Source organism: Salmo salar, chromosome 17 (assembly GCF_965601325.2).
Source record: "Salmo salar chromosome 17, fSalSal1, whole genome shotgun sequence".
NCBI classification, from domain to species: Eukaryota; Metazoa; Chordata; class Actinopteri; order Salmoniformes; family Salmonidae; genus Salmo; species Salmo salar.
The window spans coordinates 19268906-19292500 of NC_138307.1; the positions used below are offsets into that span (position 1 = coordinate 19268906).

At 46.8% G+C, this 23595-nt stretch overlaps 1 protein-coding gene across 19 annotated transcripts in view; it reads right to left on the minus strand.

The window, feature by feature from the left end:
• The window catches only part of LOC106575599 (tensin-1), a 185322-nt gene that overhangs the window by 82586 nt on the left and 79141 nt on the right, over positions 1-23595 (minus strand). For 15 of the 19 annotated variants that reach the window (XM_082963555.1, XM_082963552.1, XM_082963548.1 and 12 more), the window contains exons 2-3: positions 12553-12667; positions 10165-10202 (exon numbers count right to left, since the gene is read on the minus strand). In XM_082963555.1, the coding sequence (XP_082819681.1) occupies positions 10165-10202; positions 12553-12667 (153 nt within the window). Of the gene's footprint in view, positions 1-1476; positions 2201-10164; positions 10203-12552; positions 12668-23595 lie in introns of those variants that run through there. The other 4 variants (XM_082963563.1, XM_082963562.1, XM_082963565.1 and 1 more) reach the window with 1 other exon arrangement.

The window sequence follows — 23595 nt, forward strand, 5'->3', positions numbered from 1 at the left end:
GAGAGGGATTTGGATGAAGAGAGGAGAAACCGTTTTTGCAAAGGAACGGATCTATCTGGAAAGAAGCCAGTCCACAGCCATTATTCGCTCACAGCATCTTAATGTTGGAGGAAGAGATGGTTGTAAGCATTGATTTAAGGCTGTTCTGGCAGGGTAAGAGGTTTTCTGGAAGTGCTGAGGAAAGCGGTGGGGAATTTTCTGCTCTGGACTAATGGTGACCGATGAAAATGAAAATGCCTGAGGTGCAATTCTGAATTGGAAGGGCTTTCGCAGTGTCAATTGGTAAGTGTTTCGGTCTAAGTGTTTGGAGGAGAAAATTACATTTAGTAGCTCGTCTATGGTAATAAAGAATTTGTACAGAACGGGTTTTATGAAACTGCCACCTATTTCTTTCTCTCAGACTGATCGAATTTAAATTGAACTGACACAAAAAATATGTTTTTTTGCTGTTTCATGCTTCACAACCACATAACACCCTGGACAGGTAAACAGTAGGAAATGTCTTTCCATCCGCCAAAATGTGTTACAGCTCAACCATAACAAACAGGAGTCTTCTGTCTTGTTTTGACTGCTTGTTAGCCCAGGGTTAAAGGGGAATGACGGTGGTCATCAGTCAACATCCTCACTTAGAAGTGTCAGTCAGGGAAAAAGGGAGGAGTGAGGGCAGGGAGAGAGAGAGGAAGACAGGGGAAAACAGAGGTTCTCTAGAGATGGAGACTTGTTAAAGGAGACTACGAGGAGGCAGAGAAAATGAGAGTAAAATCACTGTGAAGGTAGAGGCCGACTTCTAGTTCTGTATCTGTCTGGCACATACATGACACACACACACATACGCAAACATCCCCCCCACTCACCCACACCTCCGGGTTGACCTATCGTTATACTGTAGCTTCAGCGGTTGATTTGTCCGTCCTGTCAGCCACTGGTTACAGTAAAGGCGAAACATGGCCACAGCCACCACTCTACCTCCGCCAGCTCCACTCTCCTCCAGACCAGTCACAAAACACCTCCGCTCAGGACATGAAAGCAGAGCGAGACTCAAAGGAACTCTAGCCAGCTCCCCAGAGAGCCACTTTCCCAGGACTACAGCGTAACACATGGGAAACATGCAGAACCCAGTGTACTGAAGGACAGTAGCTGACCATATCAGCCGTTACATGATATGCATTGATTTACATCTGAAATGGCAATAGATTTTTTCATTGTTTTTTTCAAGTACATCAAGTACCTCTTATTAGAAATCTACATGCAATATAATTACAACAAAGGACATTGATTGTAAGTAGTTACAATGTAAAACATCTTCCAGCTCCTGACTGTCTTTTGGCAGATGAAGACAAAGAGAACTTATGTTTATTGATTTGGACACCTAAGACTATCTCAGAATGAGCTTTCCACCCAACAAGCCAAAACAGAACACAGTACCAATCAATCAATCCATAACATTAGAGGACACTGTACAGCCAGCTCTCTTACCTGTTCAACGATGGAATTCTCTCACTTTCTCTCTCCTTCCCTCTCCTCTTCCCTCCTTCTCCCTCGTTCTCTCTCTCCCCTCTCTACTGTCTCTCTCCCTCCAGATACCAAATAGAGACACTCTCCACTGTCTGTCCCCCGTCCCCTCAAAACAACAGGAGTAATCCCAAACGCGTGCCAGACCAGCAAGCCAGTGAATCTGTGCGTGTGTGCACAAGCACGTGCACGATCGTGTGTGTGTGTACGCACACACCTCTCAACTTCTCCAGGATCCACACTTAATGCCGCTGGCTTCTGTTCAATCCGTCTGCGGCCAACAAAGTTGAAAACACACTATATAAGGCCAAGGCTCCAGGCTTCTTCTGACTGCAGTACCCTAAACTAGAGAGGAGGAACAGAGAGAGAGCTCTGGATGCAGACTGGGACTAGAACCCACTGTTGTGTTCTGTTCTTCCCTCATGCCTGCAGCTTGACCTTTACATAATCTATGTTATCTCTCTCTGGCTTTCTCTCTCTCTCTCTCTCTCTCCCTCTCTCTCTCTGGCTTTCTCTCTCTTTCTCTCTGTGGCTTTCTCTCTCTCTCTCTCTCTCTCTCTCTCTCTCTCTCTCTCCCTTTCTCTCTCTCACACACATACACACTCGTTCTCTCTCTTCCCTTTTCTTCCCCCTTTGGTTTTTCCTCTGTTGATGCACACGCATGCTTATGATGGAAAGAGGTAGCTATGTGCTTAGTGTATGAAAAGCAGGACTTCCTTAACAGGATGGGTGGGGGTGGGGGGGGGGCTTGGAATGTGATTGACAGAACACTCTAAATCCCTCCTTTCCTCATGTCAGTCTCTGTTTCTGTCTCTCTTTCTCTCGCTCTATTTCTACCTCTCTCTCTGTCTTTTCTCACTCTCTCTCTCTCTGTCTTTTTTCACTCTCTCTTTTCTCTCTCTCTCTCTTTCTCTCTCGCTCTACCCTCTATCTCTCTATCTATCTCTCTCTCTATCATCACATTCTCAGCGTACAGGTAAAACATGAGTTGTCAGGCTCAGAGCCAGTTCCACCCATGACCATGCTTTAGCTGGTTCTACAGCACACAGTCAGTCCCAGGTGCACTGTGTGTGTACATTCCTCTGCATCTACACAGCACGCTATAGATCTGAGAGAATGTATTCTTCTATTTCAGGTTGGAAATCAGCTCTGTTGGTGTACAGGCAGGTAAATAATTCAACAGAATGTAATGTAAAACACTGGGTGGCTGGTTGAATGTTTGAATAGAAAGAAGAGCTGGTTGTGTGTTATCCAAACATTCATGTGTTGTGAGCCACCTTTTCCAACGCTTTTTCCATTTGTCTTGAGATAAAGCCAGATCAATACAACCAATGTTTCTAGCCAGGATCCAGTCTTAAGAGGTATCTCAGCAGGAACGAACCACAAACCATAAATAGGAAATTATTTAGGATACTTGAGATGATTTTCGTGTGCTTGCTGGTGCTTGATCTCCTGTGGGGTAGATTTAGATTTCATGCACTCTGGGTGAACTTGGTGCTTTCCCTCCAGACAAGCTGGGAGGGTAGATTATACCATCAGTCATCGGCCCTTTACCCGGCTACTAGCTCTGCCATACAGTCTGTCTGCTAGCCCAATCTATCTTCTGTATATCTCTGCCATACAGTCTGTCTGCTAGCCCAATCTATCTTCTGTATATCTCTGCCATACCGTCTGTCTGCTAGCCCAATCTATCTCCTGTATATCTCTGCCATACCGTCTGTCTGCTAGCCCAATCTATCTCCTGTCTATCTCTGCCATACCGTCTGTCTGCTAGCCCAATCTATCTCCTGTCTATCTCTGCCATACAGTCTGTCTGCTAGCCCAATCTATCTTCTGTATATCCCTGCCATACAGTCTGTCTGCTAGCCCAATCTATCTTCTGTATATCTCTGCCATACCGTCTGTCTGCTAGCCCAATCTATCTCCTGTATATCTCTGCCATACCGTCTGTCTGCTAGCCCAATCTATCTCCTGTCTATCTCTGCCATACCGTCTGTCTGCTAGCCCAATCTATCTCCTGTCTATCTCTGCCATACAGTCTGTCTGCTAGCCCAATCTATCTCCTGTCTATCTCTGCCATACCGTCTGTCTGCTAGCCCAATCTATCTCCTGTATAGCTCTGCCATACCGTCTGTCTGCTAGTCCAATCTATCTCCTGTATATCTCTGTCATACAGTCTGTCTGCTAGTCCAATCTATCTCCTGTATATCTCTGCCATACCATCTGTCTGCTAGCCCAATCTATCTCCTGTTTATCTCTGTCATACCGTCTGTCTGCTAGTCCAATCTATCTCCTGTATCTTTCGCTCTTGCTTTCTTTCTCTCTCACTATCTCACTCCCCTCTTTCCCTCTCTCTACCATCTGTCTGCTAATGCAATCTATCTCCTGTATATCTCTGCCATACTGTCTGTCTGCTAGTCCAATCTATCTCCCGTATAGCTCTGCCATACCATCTGTCTGCTAGTCCAATCTATCTCCTGTATATCTATGCCAGTGAAGGCTGTTGCCATGGCGACACTGTGTGATGGGCCTTTGAAGTGGCGTGTTTGTGCCTGGGAAACAGAGTGGCTTCTGTAGAAGCAAGGAGTGTGTCCTCATCTCTCCTCTCTCTCTGTCTTGTTTTCTTGCTTTCTTTCTCACTCTCTCTCTCCCCTCTTTCCCTCTCTCGCGCTTTCTTTCTCACTCTCTCTATCTCTCTCCCCTCTTTCCCTCTCTCTCGCTTTCTTGCTCACTCTCACTCTCTCTTTCTCTCCACCCCATCTCTCATTCTACCTGACAACCCACCCCTTCACTCTCCTTCCCTCTCCAGTCAGTGTTAAAGGCCTTGGTCATGTTTGTCTTCTCCTCTGTGTCTATGCACTCGTTCTGAGGTGAAATGGCCAAAAGCGCCAATATAGACAGACCTCAAGTGCCTCCGTGTGGCCCCTGGACACTCAATAAAGACCAGAGTAGGGGCCCAATAACGATTATTTTCTTATACCAATGTAGGATCTTAATTTGACCACCCTTTTGCAGGAGAACGTTCCTGCAATGCAGGAAGAAAAAAGACTTGTAGTGTATTTGAGGTTTAAAAAGGTTTTGTAACGTTCGTCGTAAGTTGTAGTTGAAGTGGACCAAGGCGCAGCATGGTAAGTGTCCATCATTACTTTATCATAAACACACTCAAACAAAATAACAAACGTGAAAACGCACAGTTCCGTCAGGTACAGACACTAAACAGCAAACAACCTCCCACAAACACAGGAAGAAAACAGGCTGCCTAAGTATGATTCCCAATCAGAGACAACGATAGACAGCTGCCTCTGATTGGGAACCACACTCGGCCCAAAACAAAGAAACAGAAAACATAGACTTCCCGACCCGAGTCACACCCTGACCTAACCAAACATAGAGAATAATAAGGATCTCTACGGTCAGGCCGTGACAGGTTTCTGAAGTTTGTAATTTCCACTTTAAAATTTCAGACTTGATTTTCCCTTTAGAAAAATGTATCAACCACTACAAAAATGTCCATTAATTATAATTCACATAATAATTCACATTTATTAGTTTCTTGCAAGCTCAAATTAAGATCCTTCATCTGTATTACATTTACATTTTAGTCATTTAGCAGACGCTCTTATCCAGAGCGACTTACAGTAGTGAATACATACATTTGATTTCATGCATTTAAAAAAAAAAATCTTGTACTGGCCCCCCGTGGGAATCAAACCCACAGCCCTGGCGTTGCACACACCATGCTCTACCAACTGAGCCACAGGGAAGACTATATATTCTCAGACATTCTCAGACACCTTAAAGATTTCCTACATTTCATGACTGCCCATTGAAGTGTTATATTTCTAAATTCTGTCTCTGATAAATCCATTTCTCCCTCCTCGATAGCCAATTATCTGCTCGGAGCTCATCTTAATGTTATGGTTATGTAAGCAGCAGATCAGTAATCCCTAGATGAATTTGTGGCCAAATAAAGATCAAACGCGACCGCCTGACTCGTCTTGTGGTGATTATTTCCAACTGCTGTATTTTTCTTGGAATGACAGAAGAACCTGACTGTTTCTAAAAGGAGAGGCAGCAAGCGTGTATGACTGTACAGTGGAATCTAATTCTAGAACCAGCAGAGTTGGTGTTTTGGTCTAGATAGTATCGTTCAGGCAATGTTTTGACAGCGCAAAAATGACTACAATTCAATACTGCTACAGTCACTATCAAAACCTTACAACTGAGAAGTCAACAACTTATGCAGGTTTCAAGTTAACAGAAGGCAATCTGCGGTATCCTAAACTTGTTATGAATCAAGTGCCATGTTGAGTATTTGTAGTGTTTTGCCACTGGTCTTTTTAACATCTCTGTATTTTAGTTGCTGTCAGAATGGATCCCTAGAGTGGCACTCGGGAAACTAGAATCCCTTCGAGGGTTCTTAGAACTCATAACAATAGTGGAGTCGACTTCACAATTCCAAGAAGCAGTAAAACATCACCCTGCTCCATCTCTCACACTAACACAATGTGAAGGCCCAGTAACAGTCACAGTCACACACCCGGCTCGGCTCGGTCGGTTAGCTGGTCCACCCATGGACCACGGCCACAAGTCATTTCCTCGACGTCTCGTTATAAACCCCTGGACTGCATCCAACAACTATCAGCATTGACGACTGGAGGAAGTTTACAGACCTGATTACTGGAACACTGGGTTCTTTTCAGGCAGCAATGGTCTGCCAGTGTCTGGTACGTAAACAGCTAGCGGTAACCGGTAATGAGCGCTAACCTGTATACTGTGTCACCATTGTGTACCCCGTGTAGTGGAAAGCAACAGCTCCCTTTTCACAACATTTCCCAAGCTAAAAATAACTGAAAAACACAGGATGTGTGTGTCAATGAGATCAACTGTTTTACTACGATAATATCTCAAAGCATATCATCAAGACTTAGCACAAAAACAGCATGTTTTGAGAATAAGACTGAGGAGTGCGTTTGGGGTGAGTGGAGACGACAGCTTCAGGGTCTGGTTGGAAAGCGAGCCAGAGACATGGCCAAAACCTACCCCCCCCCCCCCCCTTCTCTTTTCTCTCTTCTCTCCCTCCTCCCCCTTTCCCTCCCCTAACCCTCAACGCCAAACCAAGTCTGGCGACTCCAACCCAACATCCCACAGCACGGCAGCAGCATTCCAGAAAGCTTTTCCATGACAGGACAGTAATAGAGTAGTGAGGGAACGGCAGTGGGAATGGGGTTCAGAAGCAGCAGGAACAGAGCCAGCTGGAAAGTCATTCTGAGATGTGGGAAACCCACTAGGTTTCAGTATAGCTGAGGGTTTGTTCATCAAACCTATTATTGACTGGTCATGACTCATACAACCACAGTGACTTCTGCACTGTATCACAATACTATCCATACTAGCATACTATGTAACGTGCATGGCCAATACACTACTTGTTAGTGTAGAGGTTTGGCTAGTGTTTTAGTAGCTATGAGACAGCTCAGGGCTAGGTTAGTAGGACATACAGTCCAGCTGTGTTTGGGTGGACATTACATGATAGGTCATGCAGTACAGAAGACACATTGTTGTCACTGTCCCCTCTCTCTGCTTTGGAGCAGAGCCTCCCATTCCCCAATGATGGGGTCAGGGCCCACTGGTAGTCTGAAACCATGTTCTCTTAGCTATGTGGTCCCCAACCTTTTTCGGTAACTGTTGCACCAATTGAATTTTACTAAGCACCCCCTCGTGTGCATTTTACCAGAAGACCTAACGGTCTTATGAGTCTTCTCAAGTAGCCCCTGTGGATAGGCCAAGACCCCCAGAGGTCCTAGTTAGTTGGGAACCACTGTCTTAACTCATAGCTTAGGAATGGGTTGCGGCTTGAAACATGTTTTTTGAATTTGTTGGTGGGTCACATGAGAATTCATAGGGCTTAAAGTTGTGGGCCACAAAGCCAACAAAAGAGAGAAATGACTGCACTTTGAGGCCCCAAGACGTGACCGCCTTTTTGGGGCCGTGCACAGCTACTGTCTCCAAGCCTTTCAGCCTCATCTCCAGCTCTGTCAAACCCCCAGACCACAACATAACACACTCCATACCAACCACCTACACATCGACAACCATAACAAACACCGAAGGGTCACCACAGTTCCTCTGTCTATAGCAGCAGAACAACACAGCCCTCACCCCCAAAACATGGATGGTCAGGAACGAGTCACTACGACCGAAACCAGAGCGCCTTTGCGGTTTCAACAACATAGATCAATGGATAGACAGTCGGTTGGTTTGTGTTTAAAGGGAAAGGAAAACATATTAATCCAAGTTATAACTATGGGGGGGGGGGGATAGCATGGCGATTAGTCCCTGTCTGCCTGTCACAGTGTAGCTAAAGGGTATCTACTGGGTTATTCATTGTTTGTGGAGTTGTTCAGATGTTCTGTTCTGGTACGTCTCTCTTAAACTGAGGGACATGCAGCAGCTCTTCATTGCTTTTCTATTACCGTTCAAAGTTAGAGGAATGTTGCAGAGATGTTACAGCAATGTTGTGAAATGAGAGCGAGATAACATTGTTGTGAAATGAGGAGAGAATGTAAATGAAAGCCGTAGTCTCAGGACACTGTGTATACATCAAGATAGAAGAAACGCTGAAGATTAGCATAAGCACTCCTCAAGTCTTCCTGATCACAGAAAGCCTCGTATTTCATGACATGTTTACTGAACAAGGTCAACATCGAGTCAGCTAAAGAAAGCATGGGCATCAGCCTTAGTCCACAGTCATGTTTGCATTAAGGCTATTTGCTTTTCCGTGGTTTACGGTCTGAGACGATGAGCGCGCCTACACAACATTGTGTTCCATTTATTTTCATCTAGCGGTCATTTCAGCGGATTAAGCTAACATAAATGTTTTGCCTTAGCTAAGCCAACACAGGGATAAGGGCAGTAACAGAATTAAAGGGATAAAGTCAGTCCAAGGGACTGTAATTGTTGATGAAATCCACCGTGCTCAAACACTCAGTTCTTTCCAAGATCTATGATTAGAATCTGTTTGGCTCCGGTTAGTTAGCTAAAGGACTGTACTGATTTCAGCATCTCTCTTTTAAACAGTCTATCTTTATCTCCTTTTTTCTCTCTCCATTTGTCTTTCTCTCTCCTTCTCTCCTTCTCACTCTCACCCTTGATTCTCTCTTTTGCTCTCTCTCTCTTTCTCTCTCTCTCTCTTTCTCTCTTTCTCTCTCTATTTTGTTCTCTCTCTCGTCTCTCTCTCTCTCACACGGTCTCTCTCTCTCACTTTCTATCTCTTTCCTCTTACTGTGATATGGTATGGCTATTTTCTTCAAGGACAAAGTCATCTCAGAGATTCAATGTTACCCATTAACCTAACATTAACAGCCAGCCAACCTTTGCCTGTGAGTCTCTCACTGCAGCCTCTACAGGATACATAGTTCAGTTCGGCAAGCAAGCAACTTGCTGTAAAGATAACGACTACGCAGAGCACTGCTCTAAGCTCAGTTTTAAATTGTCCCTTCTAATTGTTAAGGTTATGATCATGAGGACGGTATGCTGATCCCAGGTCTGTGTCTTCAAAGTGTTATCCTATGGGGACAGCCGAAAAACCCTTATTGATTCTAGATATCGGCTGCTTTTCTAAGAGTGTATGCAGAGGTCCTACACAGGGATCATTAGTCCCAACCTGTAATTTGGACTATGAACACATTGTGAGTTTGTTTTCACAAACTAGCCCTTGAATTCCTCCGTAGAACATACCACTATAAGGATATGAATGATTCCAGGTTTCACTGACTGTTGTCCTTCTATCTTTGACTCAATGCCTCATTGATCTCATTTTCTTCAGGATGTTTGGGGAATACAAAACTCTGGTTTCTCTAGTAACCCTTCGATGAATAAGCACACTGATTCATGTGTGGTATAGTTTCTGAAGGGAGATTTGGGCGATGGGGGGGGGGGGTTGAACAGGGGCGACCCAATCACTCCCTAGGGGTGGGAACCCTTGCGTGTGTCGCAACCTATCGTTAACAGGAGGTAAGGAGGGACGGAGGGACGGAGGTGGGGGGACAGGGGGGTACGGAGGTGGCATTAGATGGTCCAACAAGCTTGGTACTCTCATCCACTCAAAGCAGCACTACCATTGTAGTCTCGGCTGCCAGGCGGGTGTGAGGGAGAGAGAAAGAGACAGAGCTCCTCTTCAGTTACCACCTCCGTAGTTACAAATCTGAAAACCAAAATAATCTAGCTCTCTGACGTTTTCCTCCTCCGCCGTTCCCTTCTCTTTCTCTCTCTCCTTCCCTCTCTCCATGTGTTCTTCCTCTTCCACGGCATCGTCACTTGCTTCCAGGAGGATGGGGGCAAGGGCGGGGTTTGTGTGTGTGTGTTTGCGTGCGCGTGTGTTTGTGTGTGTGAGTGAATGTGTATCTGTGTGCGTGCGTGTACGAGTGAGTGTGTGTCTGTGTGCGTGCATGTGTGTCCGTGTGTGCTACAAAACACGTGCTGCCAGGGTGAAACAGGCACAGCTGCCTCTCTGAGATGACTGCTGCCTCCTAACAAACACAACATTTCCTTTTTGGTTCCATTTGTTTGGCTCTGCCAAAATACCACCCCTCTGACTCTCCCCTGGAGCCCAAGGATATTAAAATAGAAAAGATTCCATGGCTTCCTTACCTTCACCTCACACTTCTTATGGATGCCCAGCTTGCACACTGAAAGACAGCAGAAAACATGGTGTTAGTTTAAGGTCACATGTTGAACCAGATACTATTCCATTCTCTCTGACCTGAGGACTTGGCTTTCTCTCAGACGCTGCTACCTGTTGGAACTGTCCTGAATAACCACACACACACACAGAGAGAGAGAGATACACACACACACACACAGATACACACACACACACACACACACACACACACACGCACACACACGCACACACACACACACACACACACACACACACACACACACACACACACACACACACACAGAGATACACACACACAGAGATACACACACACACACACACACACACACACAGATACAGATACACACAGATACAGACACACACACACACACACACACACACACACACACACACACCACACACACACACACACACACAGATACACACACACACACACACACACACACAGAGATACACACAGATACACACACCCACACAGATACACATACACACACACACACACACACACACACACACACACACACACACACACACACACACACACACACACACACACACACACACACACACACACACACACAGGTATAAACACACTCCTGTGAGGCTGCATTAGCCTCAGATGACTGCCATATTGGGTGGGAAAAGGCCAGCTCTTTACCTTGTTAGGAGAGCAGGGCTTTTATAGGAGAGATGGAATTAAGAGGAGCTACAGGGGTCAGACCTGGCAACCTTCCCTGGGCTGTTAAAGACCTCTGTGCTGCCCCCATGTGGCAGGATGCAGTCAACATCACAGTCTCACTATTCTGCCTAGAAACTGCTTAGAAACATGATCAATTAGTACATTTTATTAGGTGCATCAATGTCATACACATGTCGGTTGTTGTTTAAGATTGTACAAGTATGATTGCAGGTCATTATATTTACTTGATACATAGTTGATGGTTAGTGTGTGCGCGTAAGGCTGCAAGCACGCGTGTGTCCTCTCTTAGCAGTGTGTGTGGGCAGGGGGTGACCTAGGCCATGTTGTGAAGTGATGTGGCCATGTGATGACCTTTGACACCTGCTTCCTACCACCAGCTCAGGTGGTCCCCAGGTGGAGTGTGTGTCTGTGTGTGCCTGCGTGTGTGTGTGTGTGCCTGTTTGCGCTTGTGTGTGCATGCATGCATGCTGTGTGTACATGCTGTGTGTGCATACTGTGTGTGTGTTGTGTGTGTGTGTGTGTTCCCCAGGTACTCATCACCAATCCAGGATATAGTAGTCTACTGCTGACAAGGCTATAATGAAATCCTAAGGACTGCATTGCACATTGAGCCTGACTGAGTGTAAAGCAAACATACAGGCTTATTATAGGAATATTAAACACACAGACTCTTTACGGCCAACAGATGGCGCTAGTCATATTGAGACGCTGGGTAGAAAATGCTTTGCTATATTGCAGCAGTATATTTAATGGGGGTTTGACTGTTTATCTAGTTCTATTGTATATGCAGAAAACGTAGACATTCATCCTTACTTGTCTCGTGTGTGTATGTGTGTGTGCGTGCGTGTGTGTGTGTGTGTGTGCGCATGTCTCTCTGTCTCTGGCCACACGCCACCCTGCGTCAGTGGAGGATGGCTCCCATTGTGAGGGGCCATAGCAACACTTCCTGGCAACCACAGACGGCGACAGGAAGAGGCTGCAGAATGCTCCGAGGATCATGTGACTCTAGCCTTTTGTTTGGAAACACTGGCAGCTCTGACAGCTTAGAAAGATCCAGAGGATGTTACCAGCAAAGATCATAATATACAATATTTGTCGCAGCATAATTTCCTAATCTCTCTTTCGCTCTCTCTCGTTCTCTCTCTCTCTCTCATCCCCTCTCCCCCTCTCTACACCAACCAATCTCTCCCTCTTTATTTCTCCCTCTCTTATCTGGGCTAATGCAGCAGCAGCAGCAAGGCTAATTTTAACAGCAAAGCCTCTGCCAAAGCCCTCAAACTGAGCCCAGACCAGACTCCCCTCGACTGCTTCTGGGCTTACTGGACGGAGGTTTGTCAACTGCTCTCTGTGGGAAAGAGGTAGCTTTTCATAAGAGAGAGAGAGAGAGAGACAGAGAGGGGGAGGATAGAGAGAGTGAGAGGGAGAGAGAGAAGGAGGGGAGGCTAGAGGGGGAGAGAGGGAAAGAGAGAGGGAGGGAGGATAGAGGGAGAGAGAGGGAGAGAGAGAAGGACGGGTGGATAGAGGGAGAGAGAAGTTGACAAATGGAGAAATGGATAGAGTAGGTATGGGGGTATGGCTCGTGGTCAAAAACATGGCAGAGAGAGAGAGAGAGAGAGAGAGAGAGAGAGAGAGAGAGAGACATCCAGTCACTCACCTTTACAGATGAGCCCATCCTTGGTGATGGCCTGCTGACATACATCACAGCTCTTGACTTTCTTGAATGGCTTAAGCTTGAAATTGTGTGTGTGGACACTCTCCAACTCCTCAGGCTGAGGGGAGATAGAGAGAGGAAGAGGTTAGGGAGGAGAAGACCTGGATAAGATCAACAATTCATATTATAAAATGATCAAGTGAATGGTAACTCTATCGACAGCCTTCAACGTTTCTGTAATGGATATAATCAATACACAGGCTCGTGTGTTTAAGGAAACAAAAGAGGAGAAGGCAGTTGCTACTGGTTGGACACACACACACACACACACACACACACACACACACACACACACGGGTATCGTCCCGGCCCTAGCCTGGTTCTGATGAAAGACCTAATAGCCTCACCATCTGTGAGCTCTGAGTCTGGAGTAGCAGTCCCCTCCCTCTCTGTCTCTCTCTCCTCCCTCCCGCCCTCCCTCCCTCCCTCCCTCTAACCCTCCCTCCCTCTCTGTCTCTGTCTCTCTCTCCCTCTAACCCTCCCCGCCCTCCCTCCCTCTCTGTCTCTCTCTCCCTCCAACCCTCCCCTCCCTCTCTGTCTCTCTCTCCCTTCCGCCCTCCCTCCCTCCCTCCATCCCTCTCTCCCTCCAACCCTCCCGCCCTCCCTCCCTCTCTGTCTCTCTCTCCCTCCCGCCCTCCCTCTCTGTCTCTCTCTCCCTCCCGCCCTCCCTCCCTCTCCCTCCCTCCCTCCCTCCCTCCCTCCCTCCCCTCCCTCTCTCCCTCTACCCTCCCTCCCTCCCTCTCTCCCTCCAACCCTCCCGCCCTTCCTCCCTCTCTGTCTCTCTCTCCCTCCAACCCTCCCGCCCCTCCCTCCCTCTCTGTCTCTCTCTCCCTCCCGCCCTCCCTCCTTCCCTCTCCCTCCCTCCCTCCCTCCCTCCCTCCCTCCCTCCCTCCCTCCCTCCCTCCCTCCCTCCCTCTAACCCTCCCTCCCTCCCTCCCTCCCTCTCTCCCTCCAACCCTCCCGCCCTTCCTCCCTCTCTGTCTCTCTCTCCCTCCAACCCTCCCGCCCTTCCTCCCTCTCTGTCTCTCTCTCCCTCCAACCCTCCCGCCCTTCCTCCCTCTCTGTCTCTCTCTCCCTCCAACCCTCCCGCCCTCCCTCCCTCTCTGTCTCTGTCTCTCTCTCCCTCCAACCCTCCCACCCTCCCTCCCTCCCTCTCTGTCTCTCTCTCCCTCCAACCCTCCCGCCCTCCCTCCCTCCCTCTCTGTCTCTCTCTCCCTCCAACCCTCCCACCCTCCCTCCCTCTCTGTCTCTCTCTCCCTCCAACCCTCCCGCCCTCCCTCCCTCTCTGTCTCTCTCTCCCTCCAACCCTCCCGCCCTCCCTCCCTCTCTGTCTCTCTCTCTTTCCAACCCTCCCGCCCTCCCTCCCTCCCTCCCTGTCTCTCTCTCTCCCTCCCTCCCTCCCTCCCTCCCTCCCTCCCTCCCTCCCTCCCTCCCTCCCTGACTCCGTCCCTGTCTCCCTCCCTGTCTCCCCTCCCTCCCTCCCTCCCTCCCTCCCTCCCTCCCTCCCTGTCTCTCTCTCTCTCCCTCCCGCCCTCCCTCCCTCTCTCTTTCTCTGTCTCTCTCTCCCTCTCCCCCCCTCTCGCTATCTTTCTCCCTCTGTCTCTGTCCTCTCTCCCATGTGCCACAGCCAATTTGTCTCTGAGCTTTTATAAAAGTGTGTTTCTCAGCGTTTTGCTCCCCTATCTCCCTACATCTTACTGGCTTTTGTCACCCAGTGACACGCCTGCTAAGCTCCAGAGGGGGATGACGACTGACCTTGACTGCAGAGAGAGGAACGCTAACAGCTAGCTAGCTGCTACAAAGCTAAAAGCTAGCCACTGAAAGCATTGGGCTGCAGAGAGGGAAGCTAATGGCTAGCTAGCTGCTAGAAGGCTAAAAGCTAGCCACTGACTGCATAGAGACGCAGAGAGGGAAGCTAACGGCTAGCTAGCTGCTGCAAAGCTAACAGCTAGCCACTGACAGCATAGAGCCGCAGAGAGGGAAGCTAACGGCTAGCTAGCTGCAACAAAGCTAACAGCTAGCCGCTAAGGGTGTGAATCATTGCTTAATTGTAATGCTAATAGACCAAGGTATTGGCTGAGACTAACTCTGGCAGTGACCATTGGCACTGCAGAACTGTGAGTCACATTGCCACATAACCACAGTGACTCAAACTAATGACATAGAACCCCGACGAAACACACACACAGGCACTCGCGCACAGACACGCATGCACACACGCACACACACACACACACAGACACACACACACACACACACACACACACACACACACACACACACACACACACACACACACACACACACACACACACACACACACACACACACACTCTAACAAACAGACCTTTCTTCCCCAGGTCTGTTGATGGAGTGGACTCAGTCTTGTGTTATTGTAATGCTGTTACATCCATCCAGACTAACAGTACACCAGTCCCCCTTTTCAGCCATGCAGTCTCCCCCTGCTCCTAGGCAGGTAGCCTAGTGGTTAAGATTGTTGGGCCAGTAATCGAAAGGTTGCTGGTTTGAATCCCTGAGCCGCCAAGGTGGAAACATCTGCCGTTTGACCTTTAACCCCCAACAACAACTGTTCCCTGGGTAACGACGACGTGGATGTCGATTGAGGTAGCCCCCTGCACCTCTCTGATTCAGAGGAGTTGGGTTAAATGCGGAAGACAAATTTCAGTTGAACGCATTCAGTTGACGAGGTGTTCCCCTTTCCCAGACAGACCTCTTCAGCCATGCAGTCTCCCCCTGCTCCATCTAGCTGAGGCTGGAGGTTTTATAGAAACAGTGCAGGATTGGGTGGGTGGTGAGGACAAAGTTGGCCAAAGTGGATAGACCAGGTTTATTTGTCTGTTCCTAAGACTACCTGATCACCTTGGGGCTGAGTTCAGTTTATGTCTGTCAGTCTGTCTGAAAGGGAGGCAAGCAACCTGTTCTGGAATGAAACTCAGTCCAACCGCACATCTGGGGCTGTCTGGGATACTGGCAGCTGTCTGGGGCTGTCTGGGATACTGGCAGCTGCTCGCTGGCCATTAAGTCTTTAACAGCCATGGATCACCTCAGTGTGACTTTAAAGCCCTTATGTTAAAGAGGACCTGGATGAAAACCGCTGGCTCCACCAATCACACGCAACCTGTTGTGTCACAGCCAGGTGCCATGGCTACCTTGCTGCCACGGCAACTAGGGTCACCGCGTCCTGTCAAGCCCTGAGATGATGGATGGTCCCACTACAGCAAACACACATATAAACACACACAGGTACAAACACACACACTGACACACACACACAGGTACGAGCACACACACACTTCTACAGGCACACACGTCAAGTGTCTTCATGACAGGAAGACACTTGACATGTCTGTTCTGCTGCCAGAGAGCATCTGTGAGTTGTACCTTCAGAGAGAGAGACAGAGAGAGAGAGAGGGATGTGAAAGAGAGAGAGAGAGGGATGTGAAAAAGAGAGAGAGAGAGAGAGTGGGATGTGAAAAAAGAGAGAGAGAGTGAGAGAGAGAGATGTGAAAAAGTGAGAGAGAGAGAGAGAGAGAGAGAGAGAGATGTGAAAAAGAGAGAGAGAGAGAGAGGGATGTGAAAAAGAGAGAGAGAGAGAGAGACAGAGCGAGAGAGACAGAGAGAGAGACAGACAGAGAGAGAGAAACAGAAAGACAGAGACAGACAGACAGAGAGAGAGAGAGAGAGAGAGAGACAGAGAGAGACAGAGAGAGAGACAGAGAGAGACAGAGAGAGAGACAGGTTCCGGAGTTCCAAATTGAGCAGCAGCTGCTGAAAAAATGAGCTCCTACAAATATTGAAATTTACATGGTTTTTAGAGTGAAGTACATCGGAAAAAAGCTAAAGAAAACTGCAAGACTGAATAGGAGACAAAACAAGCAACAAACAAAGAAGATGGGCTTTTGAAAAAGATACTATTTTTCATAAAATTGTACAGTTATCTTAGCTAGCTGAATTGTTTACTAGTTGCTAAGCAGTTGCTAGGGACTCTCCTGGAAGAAGCTAGCTAGCTAACAAAGAATAACAAAGAATATCTAGTTAACAGAAGAAAAGAAAGACAAAATAAGGACAGAAGAAAAAGGACATCAAAGTGAAACAGTCATCTAAAGACACAAGAGACAATAATACAAGAAACAACGCTTCTATTGCAACATTGTAGCCAACATCACCAGCGTTGCTATGGAAATTGTTTACCCACCAGACATCCAAACAGAGAAAGCTAAGAAAAGTTTCAAAGGTTTGTTGATGGGACAGAACCATGAATGCCTGTTTGCAGATCTTACCAGTTGCAAAACAAGAGCAAATTAAATTTTTAATACCAAACGAGGGCACATATGAAAAAGGGTTATTTGCAACCATTTCCCTTTATCAAAAAAGAGAGGCATCAGCCAAGGATGTCAGATCAGCATTTTTGAAGAAGCTGACCAGAGCAACACGTATCAAACAGTAAATTTATATAATAATGGAACTGTATTGATACAAGGCAATGATTCAAGCCTCCAGGCTTTTGAGAATAGGTTTGCTACTCTAAAAGCAGAAGCTGAAATCATCTCAGAAACTGAGGAAAAAGTCAAGGAGGGAGATGATGGAGAAAAACAGGCCCCAACGGTCTCTGTGACCCAGCAAGAAGCCCTCAGTGTCCCTCCACCTACCTCACCTGCAGCAGACAGAGCCAAGAACAGGCCTACAACACCAAGAACACCTGCTATGCAACGTTTCCACAACACCCTCTCTCTAGTCGAAGCAGAGGTCATAGAACTCAGAGAGAACAAGCTTCAAGAGGAGGACACTGTCCAAAAACTAAAAGAAGAGATGAAACAGTTCAGGGAGGAGAGCAGAGCATCTATTGCTAAATTAGAAAGCAGAATGGACAAACTGAGTCAGACAAATGATGACCTCAGAGACCATCTGAGCACAACAAGAGAGGAGCTAGAACAAAGAGAGAGGTACATTGACACCCTCAACCACCAGCGAGTCATTATGTCCTCTGCATCTAGAGAACATGTCGACCAGCTTGGCATAACACAAGCAGAACCTGAGACCAGCATGGCCTCCACCACACAGCCTGATGACACTGCACCATCCTACCAGTCTGCTCCAGCCCAGATCAGCCAAGCAGCGTCCCAGTCCGCTCTAGCCCATATCAGCCTACCTGCTTCCCAGTCTGCTCCAGCACAGTGTGCTCCAGCCCAGGTCAACCTACCAGCCTCTCAGTCTGCTCCAGCCCAGGTCAGCCAACCAGCCACCCTGTCTGCTCCAGCCCAGGTCAACCTACCAGCCTCTCAGTCTGCTCCAGCCCAGGTCAGCCAACCAGCCACCCTGTCTGCTCCATCCCAGGTCAGAATACCAGCCCCCCAGTCTGCTCCATCCCAGGTCAGAATACCAGCCCCCCAGTCTGCTCCAGCCCAGGTCAGAATACCAGTCTCCCAGTCTGCTCCATCCCAGGTCAGAATACCAGTCTCCCAGTCTGCTCCAGCCCAGGTCAGAATACCAGTCTCCCAGTCTGCTCCAGCCCAGGTCAGAATACCAGTCTCCCAGTCCGCTCCAGCCCAGGTCAGAATACCAGTCTCCCAGTCTGCTCCATCCCAGGTCAGAATACCAGTCTCCCAGTCTGCTCCATCCCAGGTCAGAATACCAGCCTCCCAGTCTGCTCCATCCCAGGTCAGAATACCAGTCTCCCAGTCTGCTCCACCCAGATAATCACCCACAACTGAAATCCTTATTGATTCAAATGGGATGTTCTTAGTCCAGGAAAGATGATTCCCTAGACACCAGGTGTATAAGTTCTGGTGTCCTACAACTGACAGCGCAATGCAGCTACTCAGTCAGACCAGGCTTGACATCCCTGACAACATCATCATCCACACTGGCACAAACCACCTTCATGCCAAAGGTGAAAATGTATCTGGGGCAGTGAGAAGAGTGGCAGAACGGGCACAGGCTATGTTCTCAACAACCAATATAGTTGTGTCCACCCTCCTACCAAGAAATGACTTCCCAGGACAGTTGATCAACAAAATAAATCAACAGATCACTGTGGACTGCCTCACTGCTCAACATCAGAACGGCTCACCACCCCACTCTGACATGTCAACACTTATACCATAATGTACATCTGGATCAGGACAGGATCAGAACCTTTGCCAAGGTCCTAAAAGATGCAACACTTGGCAGGGACCCACACACCCATCACCTCAGCAACAGAGGCCCCCCGCCCCACATTCTGAAACAACAGTACCTCCACCATCCCCAGGAGAAAAGAGCCAGACACGGCTTATTACAGCACAGCTCTACTAGACCAGGCCCAACACAACACAGATTTACCAGACCAGACCCATCACAACACAGCTCTACTAGACCAGACCCATCACAACACAGCTCTACTAGACCAGGCCCATCACAACACAGATTTACCAGACCAGACCCACCTAAGGACAGCACGACTAGACCCGTCCCATCACAACACAGCTCTACTAGACCAGGCCCATCACAACACAGATTTACCAGACCAGACCCGCCTCAGGACAGCACGACTAGACCCGTCCCATCACAACACAGCTCTACTAGACCAGGCCCATCACAACACAGCTCTACTAGCCCTGGCCCATCACAACACAGCTCTACTAGACCTGGCCCATCACAACACAACTCTACTAGACCTGACCAATCACAACACAGCTCTACTAGACCCGGCCCATCACAACACAGCTCTACTAAACCCGGCCCATCACAACACAGCTCTACTAGACCAGGCCCATCACAACCCAGCTCTACTAGACCTGGCCCATCACAACACAGCTCTACTAGACCTGGCCCATCACAACACAGCTCTACCAGACCTGGCCCATCACAACACAGCTCTACTAGACCTGACCCATCACAACACAGCTCTACTAGACCTGACCAATCACAACACAGCTCTACTGGACCTGGCCCATCACAACACAGCTCTACTAGACCTGGCCCATCACAACACAGCTCTACTAGACCTGGCCCATCACAACACAGCTCTACTAGACCTGGCCCATCCCAACACAGCTCTACTAGACCTGACCCATCACAACACAGCTCTACTAGACCTGGCCCATCACAACAAAGCTCTACTAGACCTGACCAATCACAACACAGCTCTACTGGACCTGGCCCATCACAACACAGCTCTACTAGACCTGGCCCATCACAACACAGCTCTACTAGACCTGGCCCATCACAACACAGCTCTACTAGACCTGGCCCATCACAATACAGCTCTACTAGACCTGGCCCATCACAACACAGCTCTACTAGACCTGGCCCATCACAACACAGCTCTACTGGACCTGGCCCATCACAACACAGCTCTACTAGACCTGACCCATCACAACACAGCTCTACTAGACCTGGCCCATCACAACACAGCTCTACTGGACCTGACCAATCACAACACAGCTCTACTGGACCTGGCCCATCACAACACAGCTCTACTGGACCAGGCCCATCACAACACAGCTCTACTAGACCTGGCCCATCACAACACAGCTCTACTGGACCTGACCAATCACAACACAGCTCTACTGGACCTGGCCCATCACAACACAGCTCTACTGGACCAGGCCCATCACAACACAGCTCTGATCACTACTCCAGGGTCGGACAGAACACTGTCCTTCAGAGAAGTACACCACATGATGCAGTCTACTGCAACTAATATGCAGACTACTGAGCTAGACAGACCCTGTAATTCACACACACACACACACACACACACACACACACACACACACACACACACACACACACACACACACACACACACACACACACACACACACACACACACACACACACACACACACACACACACACACACACACACACGGTTGCAGATTGCATTGTACTTATTTTTTGTGCAATCTTATTCCATTCTTCTTCATTTGTTTACAACTATTCTTAATTTTATTGGCACCGGTATTATAGTAATGTATGTATGTATGTATGTATGTATGTATGTATGTATGTATGTATGTATGTATGTATGTATGTATGTATGTATGTATGTATGTATGTATTATTATTTAGTTTTTTTTTTCAATGTACTTTACTCAAACCAGTGAATATCACTTATTATAAATGAGATCATTAACTATCAGCTCTTGGAATATCCAGGGCCTATACTCTTCACATTTTGGTTATAAAACAAAAAATCCAGAATTGATTAAAAACATCAAGGGACAGGACATCATAATCCTACTGGAAACATGGTGTCGTGGAGACATAGATACTCAGTGTCCCTCAGGCTATAGAGAAAGTTTACTACCATCAATCAAACATAAAAATGTTAAACGGGGCCGAGACTCAGGTGGAATCATCATTTGGCATAAGCAGGACTTAGCACTGAATGAAATGAAAAAAGGTACCAGTCACATTTGGCTAAAACTCAACAAAGGTACAATCTACTGTGACAATGATGTATACGTATGTGCAGCTTATGCTCCTCCTTCAGATTCACCATATTATGATGTTCAGTTTTTTGACAATCTCCACACAGAAATCATTACATTTCAGGCAGAGGGTAAAGTGCTTCTTTGTGGAGATTTCAATGCAAGAACAGGTTCTGAGCCTGACTACATGGATGCGGGAGGTAACCACCACATATTTGGACACCCCTCCTTGTACAGTAGCCCTATTATAAATAATAGAAACAGTCCTGACCAAATACTGAACAAAAATGGGAAGGAGTTAGTGTATCTCTGTCGAGCCTTAGGCCTGTACATGCTTAATGGTAGAATCAGAGGGGACTCTTTAGGTCAGTTTACTTACTGCTCAGCTCTTGGGACAAGTGTAGTCGATTATGCCATCACTGACATTGACCCCTCCTCCATTAGTGCATTCACTGTCAGACCACAGACACCATTGTCAGATCACAGTCAGATCAACGTGTTTCTGAAGAAATTAACCGGCAATACTCATTCAAAAAAACAGCCCAATAAACTCTACAACATAAATTTAAGCACAACAAAGCCACAGGAATTAGCCATACAAGATGTAGGAATTTGGAAAACGTATTTTGATAATCTGTACAAAAACATCCCAAAAAAAGACTTACAACAGAACCAATTAGAAATTAAAGAAACATTTAACATCCTTGAATCAGTCATTAAAAACAACCAAAATCCACTAGATTACCCAATAACCCAACAAGAACTAAATGAAAACCTCAAATCTATTAAATCAAAGAAGGCGTGTGGTCTAGACAACATCAGAAATGAAATGCTGAAAAACAGCACACCTGAGTTGCAAAATGCTGTGCTTAAATTGTTGAACATGGTTTTAACTTCTGGCTGCTTCCCTGATGTCTGGAACCAGGGCCTCATCTCCCCTATCCACAAAAGTGGAGACAAATCATACCCCAATAATTACAGGGGAATTTGCGTAAACAGTAACTTGGGAAAGGTTTTCTGTAGCATTTTGAATTCAAGAATTCAAATCTTTCTTCAAGAAAAAAATGTAATAAGTAAATGTCAAATTGGCTTTCTCCCTAACCATCGCACTACTGACCATATATACACACACCTTACACACAGTAATTAATAAACACGTCCACCTAAAAAAAAGATGGCAAAATCTTTGCTTGCTTTGTTGACTTTAAAAAAGCATTTGATTCTATTTGGCACGAAGGGCTATTCTACAAAATTCTCCAAAGTGGGCTTGGTGGTAAGGTGTATGACTTAATAAAATGTATGTACACAGAAAACAAATGTGCAATAAAAATCAAAAACCAAAGAACAGAATTATTTCCACAATGTCGAGGTGTGAGACAAGGCTGCAGTTTGAGTCCAAACCTTTTCAACATTTATATCAATGAATTAGCAGACATGTTGGACCATTCTCCAGCCCCAGGACTCACACTATTTGACACAAAGGCGAAATACCGGCTATATGCTGATGACTTGGTACTTCTATCACCAACCATAGAAGGTCTTCAACAGAACATTAATATTCTAGAGCAATATTGCCATAATTGGGCCCTGGCAATAAATTTCCCAAAAACTAAAATCATGATTTTCCCCCCAAAAAACAGATGTCAGAAACATAAATATAAATTCACCCTGAACAACACCATCATTGAACACACAAAAAATTACACCTACCTTGGTCTGACCATATCTGCATCGGAAAACTTTAATATGGCAGTGAATGCACTCAAAGAAAAAGCCCGCAGAGCATTGTATGCAATAAAAATGAAATTATTCAAAATCAACATCCCAATTAGAATTTGGACCAAAATATTTGACAGTGTAATCCTACCAATAGCTCTTTACGAAAGTGAGGTTTGGGGGCCACTCAATAAACTGGACTTTAAAATGTGGGACAAACATCCAATTGAAGCCCTACATGCAGAATTCTGTCGGAAAATCCTACAAGTCCCGAGAAATACACCAACTAATGCATGTAGGGCAGAATTGGGCCGCTTTCCAGTAATAATGAAAATACAGAAAAGATCATAAAAATGTTGGCTACATCTAAATTCAAGTCCAAATTCAAGTCTGCAATTTAAAGCACTTCAAACCCAAGAGCTGAGCCCAGAAACGAGCGCTCTCAGTCAGCTGGTGTTGGACCTCACCAACCAAGCTGACACCAGCACTGCTTCAAAAGAAAGAATTCAAATTAACAAAATCATAAACCAATCAAAGGACTCATATTTACAACATTGGAAAAACGAAACAAAATCCCAAAGCCGACTAAATTGCTATCTGACCCTAAACAGAGAATATGAATGGGCTGATTATCTCTACTCTGCCAGAGATACGAAGCAGAGACAAATCCTTACCAAGTACAGGCTGAGTGACCACCGATTGGCAATAGAAACCGGCAGACATAAAAAGACATGGCTACCCAAAGAGGAGCGTGTATGTGGTCACTGCACGACAGGGGAGGTAGAGACAGAGATGCACTTTCTCCTTTGCTGTGATAAATATTCCTCACAAA